General features: G+C 42.7%; 1 protein-coding gene across 1 annotated transcript; it reads right to left on the minus strand.

Annotated features, from left to right (window-relative positions):
- Positions 1–1,704: 1,704 nt before the first annotated feature.
- Positions 1,705–13,834, minus strand: LOC136517376 (uncharacterized). Its single transcript, XM_066510929.1, has 6 exons — positions 13,315–13,834; positions 11,883–12,737; positions 11,607–11,801; positions 11,183–11,340; positions 10,475–10,585; positions 1,705–2,047 (listed from the first exon to the last, which is right to left on the minus strand). The coding sequence occupies exons 1-6, from the start codon at positions 13,534–13,536 to the stop codon at positions 1,984–1,986; spliced, it is 1,605 nt and encodes a 534-aa protein (XP_066367026.1). The 5' UTR covers positions 13,537–13,834; the 3' UTR covers positions 1,705–1,983.
- Positions 13,835–15,958: the final 2,124 nt, after the last annotated feature.

Below are 15,958 nucleotides of genomic sequence, written 5' to 3' on the forward strand. Positions count from 1 at the left end.
CGTGTGCTTTCAAGCCGAGTCGGAAACTCGGAAAGCCGCGGTTTGCCGGTTTGCGTCGGGTTTAGCAAGAAGGTTTCTTGGCATTGGCAGGCCCGAGCCTGACCTGAAGCCCATATCAGGCCTAAAATTTAGGCACAATATTGTCACGTGGACGCGTAGACTCAGTTTTCGTGACTGAGTTGGTCCATTTTCTTTTGGTTATACTCATGCATTATAACAAGAATAAAAAAATAACATCATGATAATTATAGTTTACACGTGTATTGTACTTATAACTAAAAAATAACATTTTAATTGTGATCTTTGTAAATTCTATTTGTAGCCCATTGACATTATTAGATCCTTGTTAACAAAGCACGAACGGTTAGCACAGAAGTACATACTGCAAGTTTTATGTGAAATCGAAGCAACCAAGTTTTTACCATAGCAACCGTGTTCACTATACTCCACCAAATCCACTATGTGATTGTTGTAAAATAGTCTTATACTCCTCTGCATGAATTAAATATCTCTTGGAATTCCCATCTTAAGTCAATAGCTAGATCACAAAATCCTTCCACGGCCTTCGGCTATTGCCGGTGTTTTGCGCCTTCGACTAATAAATTTCTGATCGAGTGTTTAGCATGGGTGACTCACTCGGTAACTCAAGATTTATATTAATTCGGACAAGGATCCTACTCCCTACGTTTAATTGGATGGTGATGAATCGTGTAGGTGGAGTAGGACCACCACCTTGGTAGACAAAAACATTCTAAAGGCCCATTTGGATCATAGGATATTTTTTTAGGAAGTTCAAAGAAAACCAAAATAGAGGAAAGGAAAGCAAGCATGCTGTTTGGAACATAGGAAAACACCCCCTTGCTTTCGTAGTCCCTTCACGATTTCACATGTCTTGTTTGGATATAGTCGGATTCGTATTAATCCATATATGTTGGGGTGTGGATTGAGGTAAATCCGATAACATCCGAACAAGACCTGAATGGAAAAATCCACTCCATTCCATGGTTTTTTCCTGTTCACGGAAGTCAAGGCAGCATGCTACTGTTAAGGTGCTAACATAGTTGGGGACAAATGATTAGCCAAGCCATATCACCATGCAATGTTAGGCCCTGTTTAGATCTCACCCAAAATCCAAAAATTTTCAAGATTTCCCGTCATATCAAATCTTGCGGCACATGTATAAAATATTAAATGTAGGTAAAAAGAATAACTAATTACACAGTTTGCCCGTAATTGGCGAGACGAATCTTTTAAGCCTAAATAGTCCATAATTGGATAATTTTTACCAAATACAAACGAAAGTGCTACAGTGGCCAAAAGCCAAAAATTTTCGCATCTAAACGGGGCCTTAGCTTTGTTCTTGCTGCCTCAAGCTATAGCTCATGGATAGCAGGCCCTACCTGGGTCCACTCTATGCGTTACAAATTCCAATGTCATTATGTGTTGAGTGTCTTTTATCAATCATATGCTTTGCAATTCCTGTGTTACAAATTCCTGTTCCAAACGTTCCCTCTTTTTTTTCATGCGGTTTTTCTTTCCTTAGTTTTACCACTATGCGTCTATGCTTAACTTCCTTTCCTATGTATTTTTCATATTCCTGTGTTTTTCATTCCTTGACCAAACAGACGGGAAAGTGCTACTTTCCCTGGGGACTGAAAAGTGAAAACGACGGTAACATTTGAAGATTTTAGTCCCTTGTTCAAATAGGAAACATGTGGAACCAATAGAATTGACAGTTGTCCAGAATGGCTGCACCCACTTTGTTCAAACGTCACATCGGTATAAGGAAACGGAAGCCAACAATCCAATATCAACAAACTCGCCCCACCATACAAGAATCCTAAATTCACCGTAGCATGTCATCAGTTTCATAATGGGATGACTGCGATGCGAATTTTCCATAGAATACAGGAGCATCCTGAGCTGTTCCATGCCATGAGCTCCACTTTTCTCTGTAAGAAGCTGCATTCTCAAGAGACAGAATCAACTGACCTTTCTAATCGGTGCATCAGATCTGCAGACATCGCCACGACAAAGTGGACAAACCCTAGAAAACAAGATAGAAATTCATATCAGCAGAAAGGTAATTAACAGCATCAACTGATATTTACTGTACAATATAATAAATGCATATTTTATGGAGCTAATTGAAAGTGCATTACCCCTTTAGTGAGTTTTGGATGATTGAATGGCAACGTGATTAAAGGTCTAACCCGTTTGCTAAGTGTGGACAGGTAATAAGTTATCTCACAGGTACTTAATAAAAGCCAAAATGATATATTGTTGTATAAACAATCTAGTTAAGCACAAGAAAACAATGCAAATGGAATTCATGCAAAGGCTTATTTATTATGGGATTTTCATGTACCGTGTGAAATCAAGCTCGGAAGAATTAATTAATGAGACATGAGGGGTTACATATAGAATGGTCTCATATTTGAAGTTTGCTAAATTAAAATGAAAAAAAATAACAATACAAATGAATGAATGATTCAACACAAGATGTGACTTGATGGCTTGAGATGGTGAAGATAGCAAGGAAAGGCTTCGAGGTACTAAGCAAGGGTGAAGGGCAAGCGACGGCTTGCGACCGAAGAACCTAGCTAGGGTGAAGAATGAAGTATTTGCATTTAGTTGAGGTACCAATCAAGCTATGATGGTCATGTTATTGTAAAGGATCAAATCATTATTGAAGTGTTTGATAGAAGTGACTTGATACATTTGAGATTATTCAAGAATTTGGTGAATGGAATCAAGTCACGTGCTCAAGATGGCCGCTCTCTGTTCTTCTCTGCCGCGCCGTGATGGATGGCGCGGCGGCGCCACGCCAAGATCGGTGGCGCGGCAGACCCTGCCACGTCACCGGTCAGCGCTCCGGTTGTCGTCACGTCAGCCCTCTCGCCGCGCCACTATGCATGGCGCGACACAGGCATTTCGCCGTACCATGGCAATAGGCGCGGCTAAAAGTGTTAGTTTTAGAAATAAAAACAAACAGTGTTAGATTTAGAATTAGTTTAAAAAAGTGTTAAAATAAAAAAAAATATTCGGTATAAGCGGGGTTATAAAAATGGCCGATACCCCTTCGGCCAAGTTAGGTTTTTCTTCTTCCTGCCAACCCAGCCGCCTCTCCTCGACCTTCATTGGCGATTTCAAGTTTCCACCGTGAAAAGAAAGAGAGGGAGATTGGATCGGAGGAGATTTGCATCAAGATCGAAGACTCCGGGACTTAGATTTCCAATCGCATCTCATTCACTCTCTCAAGGTACCCTAATCCCGGACCTCATCCGATCTAAGTGGTTAGGGCATGATTTTGAAATTCCTTCGGTAGAGATGCTACATTACCTGTCTAGAAGCAATGTCCAGAGTTTGGATTGGATTGGTTGAAGATTGAGCCAAAGACCCCGGTTAGGGTTGCTGTCCGCTCATACCCCGGACGTGTTCGGTATGGGACAGCAGAGTAGATTTTGCTCCCTTGTTTCAATCCTCTCAGTGGTTGATTCTTAGGACTAAGTTTAATTGTCTATTATATTTTGTGAACCTTTTGACCTAGTTTGGTTAAGATGATTACAAAGCATAGGATAATTATTCTTATTTCTATATTTCAACTAAAATAAGCTATCGTTTGGGCATGTATCTAAAATTTCTTGCAAATCTTTGGATACAGGACAACAGCTATGAGTGAAAGACAGGAGCCTAGGTCCAAGCATAGGCATGATCCAGCTTTGGAGAAACACAAGAAGGCAAGGCAAGACATGCATCCCAGATTCAGTCAGCAGGAGCAGAGCACTAGCAGGAGACCCTCTAGAGCCACTAGGGGCGCTCCACAGTACAGAGAGGGTGGTGATGGTGATAGCGGCTTCTGGTGATGAAACTGAGGATTACAGACTTGAGCACAGGAAAAGAAAGAGCACTGACAGAGACTTAGACAGAGAGTCAGATGTTGGTGACAGCTCTGAGGAGATAGAGGAGGAGCAGCAGGCACCTCCAGTGCACCACCCAGGTCAGGGCATAGACTATGGCCTTCTTGAAGTACATGCTCCCGTTTTACCCAACTATGTTGTCAGAGTCAACTACAAAGGAAAGGGTATAACTATGAGAGCAAGAGATCAGAGGAGGATTGATCCCAGGGGTTTGCCTAGGATTCAGTATGATATCGCTTTCACACTATGTTCCATCTGGATTATTATACTAGTGTGATACTTGCTAGGAATCCTATGGTAGCCAATCTGGATTATTATACTAGTGTGATACTTGCTAGGAATCCTATGGTAGCCAAGTCTCAGTGGATAGATTAGAAATATGTCACAGAGCTACGGAAGTCCTCCATTGACTATGTTATTGCCACTTGTCAGCGCACAGGTGTATACACGCTCATAGAGTTTGTGCATGATTGGAACTCTGAAGTCATTGCACAGTTTTATGCCACTCTATTTATGGAAGAGGAGCCGAGGCGTATGCATTGGATGCTTGAAGGACAGTGGAACAGTGTTGACTACGACGCCTTTGCAGCTTTTCTTGGCTTCTCAGAGGAGGACCTTCAGAGAGACAGGATCCACACAGAGCAGGTGTTACCTCCTAAGCAGTTCGCCTACATGTACCCACCAGGAGGTGAGAGAGGAGCAGTGGGAAAGGTTCTAGGTCTTCATCATACCTACAGATACCCGGACAGGATGTTCAGGAAGACCATTGACTGCAAAGGAGGAGACAAGGGCAACATTGCAGATTATTTCAGGAACCTGCTCCATAGAATGGCACCTGATGCACAGTCATTCAGTGTGTTTGACTTTATTTGGTCAGAGATCAGGAGTGTGGGAGAGAGGCCCCTCAAGGGCTGTGGATTTGCACCTTACATCATGTTTATGATTGAGAATGTCACATGACACACATTTGAGTATGACAAGAAGCATAAAGTCCTGAAGATTGTAGATGACTTAACAGAGATTGGGGTACCTCCAGCAGGACCAGGAGGAGCAGCAGCACCAGAGGCAGATTCACCTGCAGGTGGTGCAGCAGCTGGACGAGCTTCTCCTCTACCACATGCTCCTTCACATTCTTCTTCACGTCACTGCAGTCCTCCTTTTCCTATTCGCAAGATGTTCAGTGCTATCTTTGGGATGTGCAAGGACATACAGACCTATCAGCAAAAGGAGAGGGAGCCTAAGAGGAAGGATACTCGGACTTTGAAGCAGATTGCTTCTAGACTTGAGCTTGACCCTCCTAGGTCTCCACTTTCAGATGAGGCAGCTAGTAAGCCTGAGACTGAGGAGCAGCAGCAGGGCAGGTACGACGTAGAGTTTGCTGAGTTCTTTCAGCGACAGCAGTAGGCTCTAGAGCACCCTGACACTTTACCACTACAGACTCGGGTGCCTACTCACTCTCAGCCACGTCTCAATGCTGCAGACGAGTATGCTTCAGACTGGTGGAGTGACCTCACAGGTAGTTTCTATGACCCGTCTGGTGCGAGTGGTTCTCCTACAGCCAGTGCTACACGCTTAGATGATGAGGATGCTGGTAGAGATGACGATGATGATGAGTGATCACAACTTTCAGAGACAGCTTGCAGCAACCTTGTCCTTAGTATGTCATTGTTGGACCTTTACGGTGATAGATAACAAAGGGGGAGAGAGACTGATTAAAGCTTCAGGATAGTTTCATTTGCTTATCTTTGTACCTGAAGATATGTACTGCAGACTGTAGTTTTTGTTTTTGAGCTTCATTGATGTATCTTGAGTTTGAGATAGATTGTATTATATGATAGATGAGACTTACTTATGCTTTATCTATGTATCTCTCGAGACATGATCTTTATTTATATATTAGTGGCTTGTGGACTTAAGAAAATGTGTAATGAGTGCTATGTGTGACATACATGCGTTATATTTATTTTTATAAGGACTATGCATGCTAGAATGAAAATACTTGATGTGATGCCTTTATATTTATTCTTGTGTGATATATCTTGTCATATGCATCACGATTTTACTTTGTCACACACACATGCACCCTACGGATGCAATGATTTAGAGGGAGTCTCTTATATGTTTTAGTATGTGCAATTGATATTTAAGGTCATTTTGTGGATTTTAATCATAAGCACGTATTAAGGGGGAGCCTCTCATAAATCATTGAACCCAAAAGCTTAAATGGTTATATTCTTTTGTAAGCTTTAATCAAGTTGTCATCAATCACCAAAAAGGAAGAGATTGAAAGTGCATCTAGCCCTTTAGGGAGTTTTGGATGATTGAATGACAATGTGATTAAAGGTCTAACTCGTTTGCTAAGTGTGGACAGGTAATAGGTTATCTCACAGGTACTTAATAAAAGCCAAAATGATGTGTTGTTGTATAAACAATCTAGTTCAAGCACAAGACAACAATGCAAATGAAATTCATGCAAATGCTTATTTATTATGGGATTTTCATGTTCTGTGTGAAAGCAAGCTCATAAGAATTAATTAATGAGACACGAGGGATTACATATGAAATGGTCTCATATTTAAAGCTTACTAAATTGAAATGAAAAAGATAACAATACAAATGAATGGATGATTCAACACAAGATGTGACTTGATGGCTTGAGATGATGAAGATTGCAAAGAAAGGCTTCGAGGGTACTAAGTAAGGGTGAAGGGCAAGCGACAGCTTGGCGACCGAAGAGCCTAGCTAGGGTGAAGAAGGAAGTACTTGCATTTAGTTGAGGTACCAATCAAGCTATGATAGTCATGTTAATGTAAAGGATCAAATCACTATTGGAGTGTTTGATAGAAGTGACTTGATACATTTGAGATTATTCAAGAATTTGGTGAATGGAATCAAGTCACGAGCTCAAGATGGCTATGCTCTAGTAAAAAGATCAAAGTTGACATGTTGCACCCTCACTTGATGAAGATTGGAATACACAGCTTCGCTTGAAAGAGATCAACTCAAAAGATTTAAATTTGTTATACTTTTAAATTTGAGTTAATAGAAATGTCGTAGTATTAAGAGGGATGCATCATATTGATAGAAAATGTTTCATAAGTGCTCAAGCCAACCCATGTGAGTTTTTGAGTATTTGAGAGACAAAAGTGCTAACATGTGTTTTGCTGATCCGACAATACCAGACGTGTCCAGTATGTGCCCAGCAACGATAAAATTCTTGTTGTTCTCGGGTTGGTTCGTCGGGAGTTCCGACGTGAGTCTGAAGTTCCGACGGTCGAGAGTTCCGACAATGGTCGGGAGTTTCGACGTGTCGCGCTTAACTGACTTAGATGGTTCACTGTCCTGGTTATGGACGACCAGAGGCCAACGGCTAGTTTTCAAATGCTTTGAGGGTCGGGAGTTCCGACGGTCGGAAATTCCGATATGCGTCGGGAGTTCCGACAACTCACAAACTTCAACTTAGTTACTTAGTTTTCAAATATGCTGAGGGTCGGAAGTTCCGACGTGAGTCGGAAGTTCCGACGCCTCACATTGACACTGTAACTTAGTTACCGTTGGCGTAGTGTAAGTCATACCGGACGTGTCCGGTATGACAACGGCTAGTTTTTCCAGGGGGGCTATAAATACCCCCAAGCCTCCACCTTTGGAGGCTGCTGATTCTACTGATCCTATAGCACGTTTTTGAGCTTTGCTAACTCTCCCAACCCTCTCTTAGTGAGTGTTTGATCAAATTTGCCAAATCAAATTGTGGGTTGAGTGAAATTCAAAAAGAGAGCAATCCAACCACTTGAGCACTTGTGCATATTGCTAATCTCGTGATTCGCATTTGTTACTCTTAGACTCTTCGGTCCTAGACGGTTAGGCGTCGCCGGAGAGCACCCGAGAGATTGTGGTGTGCCTCGAAAAGTTTGTAACGGTCGATTCAGCCGCCTCAGAATCAACTAGTGGAAGGAGGAAAAAGAGTTGGAAAAGACTCCGGCTAGAGTGACCTTCATGGTACCCTTTAGGGCTGACCTTCGCTGGATCGTCCGTAGCCCCCTCAATGGAGAGTAGGACTCAAACGAGTCCGAACTTCGGTAAAACAAATATCGTGTCTCAATTTGCATTTCATTTGATATTTGTGTTGCTTCAGCTCTTGTGCAGGTTCTCTATGTATATTGTCATCTCTAGTAGGTACCTGCAGTTTGGCTTGAAGATAGAAATCGAAAGGAGCAAGTTTGGGGCTGATCTGCAGAAATCTTGTATACCGGACACGTCCGGTATTAGAGCTCAAGGCTGAATATTATCTGATCTCGATTCTAAGTTTGTGTTGCAGGGTTGTAGCTTCTAGATATATTTTTTATACCTTGTTTACTCTGTGGCTAACTTGTGAGGGGTGGTATTACTCTTAACTTTTCTAATTATTTCCGCACTTAAAGGTGTTAATTTTCAAAAACACCTATCCCCCCCTCTTGGCGGCATCCTAGGTCCTTTCGCTAATTCTTTTAGCAACTCAAGAGTACAGAAGCTAAGTCTTAGGTTCTCAGTCTTAAGCCAACAAGATGTTTCCAGTAAAGATACTAACATCTAACATTAAAGTCCAGATCTGTTCTGTAATTCTGAGGCTCAGTGAAGCTCAGGAATAATTTCGGAAGAAAAGGGTAAAACTTCAGTAACAAGGGCAAGTGAGAATTTAAACAGCACGGGCATAACTATTTGAGCATCTTATTTACTTTTTTTACCCTGAAAATTGAAAATGTAATCCTATTATCCACCAATTGCTTATGGTTCAAACATTCTGAAGAGGTCCTTAAATAACAAAATTTTCAGGAGAAGACATGGTTAACATTAGCCTCTAGAGAGAAAAAAAGGCATTCATGGTTTGTTGCTATACCACATAAGGACTAGCATATATGCCAGTCTAATCTTGAAGAAGCATAATGATGATACTAAGCACTAATGCATCTCAACTCTCCGTTCATACTTCATACTGGCAGTAAATATCATATTTTGGGGTGTCCAAAATGTAGGCTCATTATTCAACTTTACACCAAATGTAGTCCAAATACATTGCAAGAAACTAACAGGTTTACCGTTACAGAGCATGTTGATTTCCTGTTAGATAATGTCAATAGTCTCCAAATATCAGATTTTTAGCTGATATTTACTGTACAATACAATAAATGCATATTTTATGGAGCTAATTCTTTTAGCAACTCAAGAGTCCAGAAGCTAAGTCTTAGGTTCTCAGTCTTAAGCCAACAAGATGTTTCCAGTAAAGATACTAACATCTAACATTAAAGTCCAGATCTGTTCTGTAATTCTGAGGCTCAGTGAAGCTCAGGAATAATTTCAGAAGAAAAGGGTAAAACTTCAGTAACAAGGGCAAGTGAGAATTTAAACAGCACGGGCATAACTATTTGAGCATCTTATTTACTTTTTTTTTACCCTGAAAATTGAAAATGTAATCCTATTATCCACCAATTGCTTATGGTTCAAACAAGGCATTCATGGTTTGTTGCTATACCACATAAGGACTAGCATATATGCCAGTCTAATCTTGAAGAAGCATAATGATGATACTAAGCACTAATGCATCTCAACTCTCCGTTCATACTTCATACTGGCAGTAAATATCAGATTTTGGGGTGTCCAAAATGTAGGCTCATTATTCAACTTTACACCAAATGTAGTCCAAATACATTGCAAGAAACTAACAGGTTTACCGTTACAGAGCATGTTGATTTCCTGTTAGATAATGTCAATAGTCTCCAAATATCAGATTTTTAGCTGATATTTACTGTACAATACAATAAATGCATATTTTATGGAGCTAATTCTTTTAGCAACTCAAGAGTCCAGAAGCTAAGTCTTAGGTTCTCAGTCTTAAGCCAACAAGATGTTTCCAGTAAAGATACTAACATCTAACATTAAAGTCCAGATCTGTTCTGTAATTCTGAGGCTCAGTGAAGCTCAGGAATAATTTCAGAAGAAAAGGGTAAAACTTCAGTAACAAGGGCAAGTGAGAATTTAAACAGCACGGGCATAACTATTTGAGCATCTTATTTACTTTTTTTTTACCCTGAAAATTGAAAATGTAATCCTATTATCCACCAATTGCTTATGGTTCAAACAAGGCATTCATGGTTTGTTGCTATACCACATAAGGACTAGCATATATGCCAGTCTAATCTTGAAGAAGCATAATGATGATACTAAGCACTAATGCATCTCAACTCTCCGTTCATACTTCATACTGGCAGTAAATATCAGATTTTGGGGTGTCCAAAATGTAGGCTCATTATTCAACTTTACACCAAATGTAGTCCAAATACATTGCAAGAAACTAACAGGTTTACCATTACAGAGCATGTGGATTTCCTGTTAGATAATGTCAATAGTCTCCAAATATCACACAAACAACAAGGGACAGCTACAGTCTACAGAGCTCCCATGTAAAGGAGATAATTATAGCATGCTGATTCTGTAGTTTTTTTTTCCTAGATGTGGATTAAAAAGAACCCCATTTTTCACAAACACAAAGAATGCTCGTTGTTAAATAAGAGGATGAATACCTGTGAATCTCCTTTAGCCATTTATCTACACATGTTAGATGAAATTCATGATGGCATGGAAGTATACGAAGACAATCTCCCTCTTCATATTCAACAAGGCAAATATAGCATCTGCATAGATGAAAGAAATGAGAAGTTGTACAATAATACGTGATTGCAAGGTTACAAGGACAAGTGCCCACACAATAATCCCACACTCCCACTCATAAAACATACAGGTGCTATACAGCTGGAAATGAACCACCAACTTAAATGGCAATTGTATAGTGTAGACTGTAGAGCACATGTGCATTGCAAACTTTTCATGCATGCCCTTCCACACATAAAATAATTATTTTACTGGGCTCTGAATGGTAGATTGAAATATATGAAGGTGCAGGCAAAATTGGGAATTTGGCATGCCTAGTGAGAAGTCTTAGGCTCCTCCAATCTCCCATGTGATCACAAATCAAGTGCTTTTGTCTGAATGCTGTATAACCATGCTTTATCTAGCCTAAGTATCGCTTGCTTAAGTTAGGATCGAGTTTAGACACTGAACTTTATGGGCAAATAATAGTGGCTGCTCTGGAAGGAGTTTAACACACTGAAAAGAACTTGTCATATTTATGAAACAGTAAAACATAAGACTAAACCTGTTACCTGTTCAAAATTAACATAATTACGTAACAAATTTCCAAACATTATTCTAAATAGGCCATAATGTCTTACTGTGCAGCTTCCTCGCTCTGGTATTTCAATGGTTTCCTATACACTTTTGCAGGAAGACGCTCAACAATCTCCCTTGGAGCAGGAACGGATCCAATTGAAGAAAATGATGCTCTTGATGACGATAATGCAGCAGATTGGTGGTGAATTTCATCCAGAACCTGAAAGTCATAACCATAAGGATGACAGTTAGCATCCTTCTCCAATCAAGAACAGAACTATTACCTTCATCCCAAAAAGAATGTAGTCCTAGATTTGGACTAAGTCAAACTTTTGTATCTCCAAACAAATAAGTTTATTATTACAATATATTCCATGATTAATCTAATGATACTTATTATACATCATAATATTAGTACTTTTTTGTATATATTTGATCAAACATGAGATTGATTGACTCATTAAAGCAAGAATTACATTCTTTTACCTCAAAAAGTGCTTCTGCTAACATAACAATTCTCGATATGCTAGCCCTTGTGCTAGTTTCTTCATCAGGATTGCCTTGTCGACTACCTGTTCTGCAGTTGCAATTTCCTGTTCTATGCTGACCAGATAGTATGCAGGACCTCTCATGACCTGATAAATTTTCAAACCTGCTGCCCAACCTTTGCAGAGCTCTGACCTATTAAGACAGCAAACATTATAGACTTACAATTCTTAGAGGTAATAACCAAGGCTGAAATAAAGTTGAACTTCAAACTACCTGAGATCGTATCCTCCTCCTCTCAAGAAAAGCTGATCTGCGCTCCAGTAGGTCGCTATTACTGGCCTGCCTCTCAGAGCTCAAGTTGTACAGATCGTTGGTTGAAGGATCAGATCGCGGTTCTGAACTCCTGTCTGAATTAGTCCTTTGCATGACTGCTGAATATTGCCTAGCACTAGCATTTCCAGATGGCCATACTGCCCTATCGTAAAGAAGCGAAGGGGTGAATAGCCCATCTGAGAATGGAGGCCGCCTGAGAACTCTGTCCCGAAGCCGCCCAACACTTAATGTCCGGCTAAACCGAACACTGCCTTCAAAAGGTTCCTGAGACCCCATCCTTCTGTAGGAGCTCCTCAAGCTAGCATCTTCAGATTCTAGCAGATTTCTCCTAGCCTGACGAGCTGCTCTAGCTTGTGCCGTGACACTATCTCTAAGCATATCCAGAGTCGAATCAATCCCAGCAGTCGGTGCACTACCCTGCTGGGAGATGCCTGTATCAGAAGAGTCATCCACATCTCGCCGACCTTCACCTGGATTAGCAGAAGTCGGGAGGCCAGATGACAGAATAGAGCAGGCTACTGATGATCCCAAGCTGACAGCTCTACTCAACCCAAAGTTGACACCAAAACGTGGCCTTGACCTCCCAGAGGGATTTGGCAATTGATTAGCCGCTGTTGATGTGCTAGTGGCAGCAGCATTCTGTAGCACATCATCATCTTGATCTCTTTCGCTATCTGATGAAGGTGCTGCTACCCCTTCGCCGGGATGAGGCTTAGGCATTACAAGAACATCTTCATCAGACTTTGCAGTGTGAGTGAGTGAAGGCAAGCTTGCAGTCTCCCCTCCCTTGTTACACTAGAAACATACAAATGCATCATTTAACTAGAGCAGCAATGAGCCTTTGATCTAAAACTGTAACAGCAACCCAATTCAGGAAACTAAAGATAAGTGAAGTTTAGAATTCCAAACTATCCATTCATAAATCATAGTAGTACACTTTAGTGGTTCATGGTTCATACACAAGGAGTTCAAAAATATTTGACATGATCGAAACCAAACAGGCAATCGAAGAGAAAGAGGATAATTGCGGAAAGAAATTTCTGTGGCGCATCCAACCAATCAGAAGTTCAGAACTCAGTTTCCAAAAGAAGAAGAAGATTCAGAGTTCAGAACATCCAACCAATGGGCAATGGCTTCTGAAATTTGAAACCAAATTATGAAGCCGTTGAACAATCTCGAATCCCCCAGAAATGCTCGCTCAGAAACTGAGGCTAGTTGCTCGATCCACGAAGCAACGAATTCACAGCGACAAGATCTACCACGTATCCGCACTCCATTTGTGAAAACACCCTTCCTTCGCCCGATTCACCGCATTCCGCCAACACGCACAGATTCGAAGCACCGAGAGGGAAATGAAATGAAACACCCTTACCTCGACGTCCACCACCGCTGCTGCGGAAGCGTCGCCTTGGCACGGCGTCGTGGAGCCACGGAAGCAGGAGGAGCTCGGCAGCGGCAGCAGGCTCCTCCCCCTCCTCCCCTTCCCGCTCCCATTCGGCCTCTTAACCTCGCCGCCCGCCTCCGCCGCCGTGGGCGACGAGGAGGAAGAGGAGGAGGAGGTGGTGGTGGTGGCCTTGCTGCTCCCAGATCCCATCACGCACGCACCAGCAAATACCCGCCCGCGCGACCGCGCCTACAGATCCACGGATCGGCCCAGACCGCCCGCCATTGCTCCGCCTGCACGCCTCACTCCCCCGCGCCGGCGCCTGGGTGCGGGTGGCCGCATGCGCGACGCCTCGGTGGGCGCGCACGGGGACCTCGGCCGCTGTAGCTTCCTGCGTTCTTTCCTCCTCCCACCGCTTCAGCGGCTAGCGTAGCCTGGCTACACGCTAGCGAGGAAGAGAAGAGAGGGATGGTTCGGTAAAATTGCCCGATGCGATGTCGATTGGAGTGTCGTTTGATTGGATGGTTACTCGTCCGTAATAATGGCGTCCTCTAGCCTTGTGGAGTGTGCAATAATGCGATCGCCTCGTTCGCCGCGGCAGCCCTTCGCTTCTTGCATTAAAGAATTATGCTCTCCACTTTTTATTGTTTCTTGAATGCAGTGGGTGGATGGATGCAGTGGAGGGACAGAGTGTTGCATGCGATGAATTCAAAAAGATTGCGAACTGGGCTATTTTTTTATGTCCTGTTTTTATTCGGCAAAGCTAGGGCCAGTGTCCACAGCCAAGCCTGCAAAGATTTGAACAGCACGTCATGACAACATACTTACAGCATGTTTGTTTGGCTATGGTTTATCGCAAATAATCGTAAATTTTCAGCAGAAATAATATTTTTCTCTTACATAAACTAGTCAGCAGTATTTCTTTACGAACCAGCAACGATACGAATCAGTCAAACGAATATGTTGGATTATTTATATTTCTCTAATATAATAACGACGTTGCCCCTTCACAAGCGTTCGGATCACCTCTCACCCGCCTCGACTCTTTACATAGCAACATTTCTTATCGATTCTTTTGCTCGCGATAAAAGTAGTACTACTAGGCCTGGTAGATGAAGCGAGTCCCGCCTTGTTTCACCCCAACTTTCAAAAAGTAAGTTGCTACAGTATCTGTCACATTGAATATTTGCGGCCCGTGTATGGAGCATTAAATATAGACGAAAAGAAAAACTAATTCCACAGTTTGGTGGGAAATTGCGAGACGAACGTTTTGAGCTTAATTAGTCCATATTTAAACACTATTTACCAAATAAAAACGAACATACTACAGTAGCCCAAAATCCAAATTCCTCGGACTAAACGAGGCCTCAAAAGTAAGACTCGAGAACAGAGGGGATAAAAATCGATGCTGCACCGCAGTCTGCAGGGACAGAACCGCTGAATGGGCCCCACGCTGCCCACGAGATCCAGCTCTGGGGGCTGTTGGGGCCTGGGGGCAAGCAGCGCGCTGTACCGGCGTGATGACCAAGAACCGCAGCTTGTCCGCATGTGGCTCCACGAGACGAGACTTTACCGGAAAACGGCGAGGACCGAGACCGAGACCGAGACCAACCAGCGACCAGGGCCCAGCCAGCCATCTGCCGCATTCCCGGTCCCTGCCGCCCACGCACCATGGCAACCGGCCGCGCCCGGCGGGCCATCATGGCTCATCCAAAAGGTTGGCCCCTCGTGCTCGTGGAGCCTGCCTGCCTGGCTGAGGAAGCCGTGCAGGAGCGGCAGCACCCGTGCGCGGTTCGCGTGTTCGACGCCGCGCGGCGGATGGCTGGATCCAGTCCGCGAGCGAGCGAGCGCGCACTGGTTCTCGGTTTCGAAATCCTCTCGTGGCCGACTGGCCGTGTGCCCGTGTCTATTGCCGCTCGCCTGTAGCCTGTACGGCCTCTGCTGGGTTTACCTTTTTTAATAGCTGCTCGTGCCGTGTAACGGCTGAACGGCTAGTTCATTGGCGTACTAGTAGATATAAGGGCCTGCATACGGAGTATTTAGATGGAACAGTAGTTGGTGACTTGGTGTTAGGGCAGTCCTAACTCAAATCAAAGAATGATTTTGGTATCATTAAATATCATGTCACTATGAAAAGAACGGTTTTTTCTCTGTTAGAAGTGTATACAAACTTGTAATGGAAGGAAGATCAAGAACGACATTGGCCCTAGCCGGTCTGCTAATAGGATTTTTTTAATGAATTGATAGGAAATTTTTTTATGCAATATGGAAACCCCGGTGCCGAAAAAAAAATTATTTGGAAGCTAGCTCGTAATAGTCTGGTTGTCCAATCAAATAGGCTGAGCCATCACCTAAACTCTTTATGCCACCTGCCCAGTACGTGGTATGAACCCTCAAGATGGTCATCACGCCATGGTCCGCTGCGTTTTTGCATCTGCGCTTAGATATCCTTTGTGCCAGTCGTGGAACCTCGCTGATGACTCAGCCTTCACTTATAGAGGACCTGATTGGATTCCTGCTCTTCTTAATACCGTCAACAAAGACATCAGAGTAAAATTGATGTTGTTGTTCTGGAGAATCTGGCACCACAGGAACAATAATGTGTTTTGGGAATGGCCAACGCCCATCTCTG

The sequence above is a fragment of the Miscanthus floridulus genome, chromosome 17 (genome assembly GCF_019320115.1).
Source record: "Miscanthus floridulus cultivar M001 chromosome 17, ASM1932011v1, whole genome shotgun sequence".
Taxonomy (NCBI): domain Eukaryota; kingdom Viridiplantae; phylum Streptophyta; class Magnoliopsida; order Poales; family Poaceae; genus Miscanthus; species Miscanthus floridulus.